Genomic DNA, 7209 nt, shown 5'->3' with positions numbered 1-7209 from the left:
AACGAGCAGCGCGTCCAGGCGCCGCGACGTGGCGAGGCGGAACTCAATCTTCAGCCGCTCGTTCCGGCGTTGGCTCTGCTCCCGCGTGGAGAGTGCACGGCGGCGCGGCAGCAGCGTCTGTGCCTTGGGCAGGGGCGGCGAATCCCGCGATGTTTCCAACTTTTTAGCGGACTTGCCGCTTCTGCTGCTGCTCTCGTCGTCGGCATCGTTGTCCGCCTCATCGGTATCGCTATCGTTCTTCGGCAGCACTTCGCCCTGCGCCCAATGCACCACCACCTCCATTGCAATGTCTTCGTGCGTCCCCCACACGAATGGGTCGCGATCCTCAACGGATATTTTGCTGCCGCCGCGGCACTCCGACCGCCGTCCTGCGTGGCGTGTGCGCCCCCCAAGGCACGGACGACTCTCCCGCACGGCGCAGATCACCAACTCCGTTGACTCCGCGAGCGCGAGGAGGAGCTGCTGCTGCCCCTTGCCGTTGCAGTACACAGACGTCTCGATCGGGTGGAATTGGGCTGTGCCCACCTGTGTGAATAGAAGTTTCAGTGGCATCGCATTCATCTCCTTATCCTTGGGCTCATTAGTACTCGGCATGTCCATGCCGCTTACCTCCGGTGCTCTTTCTTGTTTCTGCTGGTGCGTTGTTGTTGTTGTTGTTGTTGTTGTTGTTGGTGTCTTCATTGTTGAGGGTGCGCTTCCGTCCGCCAGAGCCGGGTCGAAATAGTGGCGGCGTGGCTCCCCGCGCGCGCACCAAAACTTCAGGCGGGCGATGAGTTCCTCCGTGAATGCCACCTGCCCCGCCAGCGCCGTCTCCACTGTGACCTTGTTGTGCTGCACCTGCGAGTGTTCGCGGTACTTTGTGTCATGCCCGGCGTTCGGCGGCAGGAAAATAGCCTGGTCGAATGACACGCCAACGCTGATGCCGCACGGCGGTGCTGCTGCTGCTGCTGCTGCTGCTGTTCCCTTCGACGACTCCGGGGTGCTTGTAATAAGTCGTCCTACGCAAGACGCAGAGGTGCCAAAGAATGCACCCGTGACGCTGCAGCGGTTGGAGTGCATCACAAGCCACGTATCCTCTTCCTGCTCCTCCTGTTCTTCATGATGCTGCTGTTTCTGTCTCTGATCCGTCGCGGAACTCCTTGTTTCACTTGCCTCGGTTCTGGGCTTCAGCGTGCTGACGTCTTGTGTCGTGTGTGACAGCGCAGCGTGTTCGCCCCATCGCCGGTGGGGGGCACCGCGAGAGTGCAGGGAAGCTGTGCTCGGTGAGGCGTGCGCGTACGGCCATGTGGCACCGTGAACGTGCATGTTGCTGCCGGTCCGCTGCATCTCCGGCAGCAGCTGCGTCAGCGCACGCATCGCGTGGCACCACACCCGGGAACTCTCTGCCGCAATGTCGCGGGGCACTGCGTGACGTTCTGTTGCGGATGCTGGTGCTGTTGCTTGCGTTGTTGGTGTAGTGGATGACGTCAGTGCGAGCACGGAGCCCTCTGCAGGCGCTCTATCCACCGGGGCGTCGTACCGGTGCCGCTCCGACTCGCGGACGCGCACAAAGAAGAACTTCCGATTGCCGAAGCACGGCTCGGTGTGCTCGCAGACGCCGACCGCACGTGTTGCAACCACAACATAAAACAAGCCTGTTTTACCCTCCGCCGTGTTAGCGACCACGACCGACTCGTCGTCGACATTGCGCACGTGCCGGGCGTATAGGAGGCAGCGTGACATGAGCTGCAGCGCACAGACAGTGGGGTTGAGCGCAACAGCGGCACGCATGAACATCTGCAGGCTGAGGTGGTCTGTCGCTCGCTGCTCCTCAGTACCAAGCAGCGGCGCGGGCGGCTGCCGCAACTGCAGCGGCGGCTGAGTGTGTCGCGGACGCTTCTGGCGTCGGGACGCACATTGCACACAATCTTCCCCGCCTGTCACATCACTTTCCCCGCTTTTGTTGGTGTCGCTATTGATGTTCTTGTCATCGTTGCTCCCGTATTCCTCCCCACCATCAGTGAGGTCGACAAACCGGCCTCTATCGCTCTCCGGATCGTGCGCCTGATGCCTCTTCGCATGTGGTGCCACGTCGTGGGCAAGCCACTCACGCAGCACAAGGTCGTCCGTGCACTCATCCACGGCGACCTGCAGGTACTGCTGGAACAGCGCCGTCACCACGGCGCGGCGGATGAACTCAACGTGGCGCGCCGCCGCGTCCTCCTTTAGGCTACACTCACGCAGGTATCTTGCGGATCTGTCGCCCACACGTTGTTGTTGCTTCTCCTGATGATGGCCATGATGTTGTTGTTGTTGTTGTTGTTGTTGTTGAGCATGTTGATTCCGAGGGTTCGGAGATGTGCCACTGTGGCGTGGCTCCGTTCGTGGCGGCGGCTGTCGTTTCACGCGACTGGTGCGCTTCAAATTCCCCCGCCTTGCGTGTGCAGTCTGTCGTGCTGTTGCAGCCACCGCGACGCGCTGCCATGCGGCAAGCAGTCGCTGCGAGATGTTGAGAATAGCCCGCACGTAGTCATCGAGCAGCGTTGCAGCACTGCTGATCTCCGCAAGGACGTACGCGAGTACCTGCAGGCGCGTTGAGGTGATTGGGATGGCGTCGGCGAAGGCGTGGGCAGGAAGAAGGGGCACGAGCGCCTCAGCAGGCGATGACCGCCACGACGGTGTCAACATCTACTGGTGCTGCTGTTGTTAGTGTAAGTGAGTGTGTGTGTGTGTGTGTGTGTGTATGTGGCAGGCACGCCCAGATACCTCCTGCGGCCGCAGCTATCACGCCTTGTGGACTGCCGACAGGCAGAACCACACACACACACACACGTACACGCGCAGAGAGAACCCACGCACTATTCATGACAGAGCAGCCATTATAAAAAAAAGAACAAGACGAGGAAGGATGTGGCATCCAACAACTTTTATGAATCGGATGCAGGAGGCTCCATAATAATCCAATGAGAAGGTATGACGCATGAGAGAAGGGATATTTCCTCAAGGAAGACGCGGAGAGTAATCCGTGTCATGACGCAACAACAACAACAACAACAGCAGCAGCGACACTCTTTCCCACGCAGACATACAATTCAGTCACTTTTACCAGCGTCAGCTTGCCCTGGGTATTGCTGATGCCAACACCTCCATCTCCTCCTCGTAGAGTTGCAGCTCGGTGGGGGTGCGTACGAGTGCCTCGCGCAGAACGTCCCGCATCGCCAGCAGCAGCGAGTGCTGGAGCGGGGCCGCCGGCACAGCCCTCTGCTGGCGCGTCCGCCTCGTTGTCTCGCTCTCGTCGCTGTTGTCATCCTCGAATCGAATACGCTTACGGCATACTAGCCTAGGTGTCTGATCTCCATCAACTCGGAAATTGCCACCCTCCTCACACTTCTCCTCTAGATCTCCTTCGCTCGTTTTGTTGAGGCTTCCTCTTCGGCGGCAGCTGCTGCTGCTGGATGGCAAAGCATAGGCAGGCACCGATTCCGCACATCCCCGCCGGCTCCCCTCCTCCTCCTCCCCTTCATCCTCCTGCTGCTGCTGCTGAATGCGATGGAACACCGACTGCAGCGCCTCCTCACGCTCCGCGGCGGAGGAGTGCAGGTCGTACTTCCCGGCGTGCACCACCGCCAAGTTGAGGTTCTCCTTCGCCGCGCTGATCTGCAACATGCCCCGCTCCACTGGGTGGTCAACGACGAGGCGGTACACACGCACCTCGCGCGTTTGTCCCATGCGGTACACGCGTGAGAGCGCCTGCGCGTCCCGCATGGGGTTGTAGTCAACGTCCAGCATGAAGACGGTGTCGGCGCTCTGGAGGTTGAGCCCAACGCCGCCAGCGACTTTGCTGATGAGAAAACATTTTGGGTCCGACGCGTCCGCCAGCGCCGAAGCGACAGCAGAAGCTCGTGCTTTGCTTCCGCCACGGCCCCCTGTCGCAACGTCATTGACAACTTCATCGCTACCAGCCGTAGGGGATGCGGCAGCGGCAGCAGCTGCGTTGTTGAACCGTGCGATATTCTTCTTGCGGTCGTCCACCGACGTCTTCCCGTCGAGGCGGACGAACGGCATGCCGCGCATCTGGCACACCGTCTCGACGATGTCCAGCACGAGCGTCCAGCTGCAGAAGACAAGGAACTTGTGCTGCGTCTTGCACAGGAAGCGCATCATAAAGTCCAGCACCAGCATCTTGCCCGAGGAAGAGATAACGTCCTCGTCGATGTAAAACGCATCCTCTGTGGTGTATGGGTGGAGCAGTAGCTTGCGTGCGTGAATCGTGGCGTTTCCAACGAGGCGGCCACACTGCCGCTTGAGCTCGAGCTGCTCCAGCATATCCCGCTGCAGCGGCAGCATTGGGCACCAGATGGTGAACTCCCGCTTGGGCGGCAGCATGTGCTGCAGCAGACTCAGCTCACGCCGCAGCACGAAGGGCGACACCAGCGCGTGCACGCGCCGGCACAGCAGCAGGTGCAGCTCCTCGTCCTCCAGCGCACCGGAGCGGCTCGCGTGCATCAGCGCGCCGTCGAGCCGCTCCATCAGCTCCTTGCCGGATCTTCTACTGAGAATCATCTGCGGCGTGAGGAACTGCAGCAGGGAGAAGAGCTCCGCAACGTTGTTCTGCAGCGGCGTGCCAGTGAGGACGAGGCGTGTTGTGCTTTTGAGCTGGGAAAGCTTGTTGAACAGTACACTCTCCGCGTTCTTGATGCGGTGCGCCTCGTCCACAATCGTCACGTGGAACAGGACATGTCGCAGCCGCCGCATACTGGCGTGTAGCGGGCGCACAAACATGTCGTGTGGCGCCACCAAGACAGGCGTGGCCGGCTGCTGCTGCTGCTCTGCGTGCGAGAGGAAGCGTCGCGTCACCTCCACTCGCTCCTCGCGTGAGCCGTTCAGAACATACGCGGTAAAGAGCAGTGGCGGCGGCGGCGGCGACGACGCGCTGCGGCCAACATCACGCAACCCGAAGCGCTCCAGCTCGTCCTGCCAATGCGGAAGCGTGGAGAGAGGAGCGACAATGAGGACTGGGCGCATCGGTGACGTCACCCCCGTCACGATGTTGCACTTCATTTCATGGGCCGGTTTTCTGCCGCGCCTCCTGAGGCCGTTATTCACAGCACCGCCACTCAAAGCAACGGCAGCCGTAGTTGTACCATTCACAGCAGCAGCAGCAGCAGCAGCAGTAGTAGTAGTATTTCTTTTTGGGTCCTCTTGAAGGACCCAGCTAAGCGCATCTGCAAGAGTCGCTTCTCGGTTCTGCTGCTGCTGCTGCTGCTGCAAACTCTCCAGCGCGAGTTTGTAGCACGAGAGGAAGACCACCGACTGCGCCGTCTTGCCGAGGCCCATGTCGTCCGCCAGGACTCCATGCATGCGCTCCGCCATGCTGAGCCGCAGCAGCCACCGCACGCCCTCCTGTTGGTGTGGCATCAGCAGCGCGTACCCTGGAGTCCGCCGGAGGCTCTCCGCCACACACCGCTCCACCGCTGCCAAGCAACGTGCATGTTGCCCTTCAAACGGCGCTGCCTCAACGCCACCACTGGCGTTGACACCGCATCCATCGTCATGGTCGTCCTCCTGGTGACCAAGCTGCAGACGTTGCATTGGCCGTGTTTGAGCCCCGCCGGTGGGACCGGTGCGGCCGTCCACCGGTGCGTCATCGTCACCCGTGTGGCGCGGCGCGTACACCGCGAGAAGCGCCCGCTTCAGTTGTGCATCGATGGAGGCGAGAACGGCCAGCACCTGCGCCCCCTTCTCCGACGGCCTCGACTGCAGGGCGGCCACGTACGCCGCCTCACCGTCGCCGTTGCGGTCCTCCAGCAACAGCCGCAGCCGCTCTCTGTGGGCGCTGAGATGGGCGCGGTCGTGCACCTCACGACACAGCGCATCCCAGCGCTTCTGTTGCTGTGAAACATTCTCGCTTCGGCGCCGCACTGCCACAACATCACGTACAACGCTCCGCCACGCCGCTTTGAGCTCTGCGACACGAATGCGCGCTCCTGCTCGTGGTGGGCGCGGGGGATTGCCGCTTCTCGACTTGTCAGCAGAGGCAGAAACAGCCGCCCTTCCGCTGAAGGCGCCGCTGCTGTTTCCAGCATCGCCAACGATGCCCAGGCGTGCCTGTCTTCTTGTAATCATGAAGTAAATATCTTCGTAGAGAGCAGCTCGAAGTGTGTGCGTGTAGCACACACACACGCCCACGCACCTTCAGATAAGTATAAGCCTATAATGTTTACTTTGCTGTCGCTAATAACACCTAGTGGGGAAGCACGAAGGTTCGCTTTTCCCCCTGCCCCTCCACCCACCCACACTCTCGCACACACACACACACACACACGCCTCTTTCGAATGAGCCGCGCAGAAGAAAAGGAAAAGAACGGGAAATGCTTTGCGAGGATGCGGCGGTGATTTCAGGTACGCTGTAATAATACCGCACGCGGCGCACGCGCAACCGCATATCCAGGGGGGGGGAGAGAGAGAGAGAGAGAGAAAAGCCCCTCCTCGCCACGTCGACTAGAGAGCCGTGTTTCCATGGCGGCTATTCGTGTTTCTGATGCTGCTGCAGGGTCTTGAGGAGCTTGTCAACCTCCTCGCGCTGCCGCTTCACCTCCGCCCGGTCCGCGGCGACGTGCAGCTTGCCGATAATCTCCCGCTTCGCCCGCATCAGCAGAAACGCGGGCAGTTCCTTCGTGGTATCGCACTTCATTGCGCGGAGGATCTCTTTGGCGTTGTCCTGCATCGAGTACTCCGACGCCACCGGCGTGGGCAGAAGGAACGTCGACACCAACGTGAAGTACAGCGTGAGGCCGAACGTTACGCCGATGGCGATGTTTGCGCAGATGCCGCGGCGCTCAAGGTAGCGGTCGACGGCGACCTTCCTGCGGTAGTACCTGAAGTGTACGCGGAACACGGGGTCGAGGAAGTTCCAGAAGACAAACGTTGCCCATTTCAGCCGCGCGGGGGACTCGTACGTCATCGCAGCCGCTTCATCCATAAGCACAAGCGAAAGAAATAAATAGGGAAAGAGGGAGCGAGTCCGTTAGTGGGTAAGGGCATGCAGCAGGAGAAAAGTGTGTATGGGTGGGGGAGGAGGGGGGAGGGCGCAGCAAAGGCGCTGGGCCCAGGTGGGAGCGGCAGCCGCCCCACGCCCCTACCGGTGCAGTGGAACGGGAAACAAAACAATTCAGACTCCGCCATGGGGAGTGCCGCAAACGCACAAACAAACACACAAGCACACACACA

At 60.8% G+C, this 7209-nt stretch overlaps 3 protein-coding genes across 3 annotated transcripts; 1 reads left to right on the top strand and 2 right to left on the bottom strand.

The window, feature by feature from the left end:
• Positions 1–769: 769 nt before the first annotated feature.
• On the top strand, positions 770–1102 carry DQ04_08561020 (hypothetical protein; the record flags this gene model as incomplete). Its single annotated transcript, XM_009315610.1, has 1 exon — positions 770–1102. The coding sequence occupies one exon, from the start codon at positions 770–772 to the stop codon at positions 1100–1102; it is 333 nt and encodes a 110-aa protein (XP_009313885.1).
• Positions 1103–3090: 1988 nt separating this feature from the next.
• Positions 3091–6105, bottom strand: DQ04_08561010 (putative SNF2 family N-terminal domain-containing protein; the record flags this gene model as incomplete). The annotated part of the gene is made up of 1 exon (XM_009315609.1): positions 3091–6105. The coding sequence occupies one exon, from the start codon at positions 6103–6105 to the stop codon at positions 3091–3093; it is 3015 nt and encodes a 1004-aa protein (XP_009313884.1).
• A 400-nt stretch (positions 6106–6505) lies between these two features.
• On the bottom strand, positions 6506–6961 carry DQ04_08561000 (hypothetical protein; the record flags this gene model as incomplete). The annotated part of the gene is made up of 1 exon (XM_009315608.1): positions 6506–6961. The coding sequence occupies one exon, from the start codon at positions 6959–6961 to the stop codon at positions 6506–6508; it is 456 nt and encodes a 151-aa protein (XP_009313883.1).
• Positions 6962–7209: the final 248 nt, after the last annotated feature.

The sequence above is a fragment of the Trypanosoma grayi genome (assembly GCF_000691245.1).
Source record: "Trypanosoma grayi strain ANR4 Tgr_856_V1, whole genome shotgun sequence".
Lineage (NCBI taxonomy): Eukaryota > Euglenozoa > Kinetoplastea > Trypanosomatida > Trypanosomatidae > Trypanosoma > Trypanosoma grayi.
Note: the sequence above shows the minus strand (reverse complement) of the source record. Positions and strands in the feature narration are given on the sequence as shown.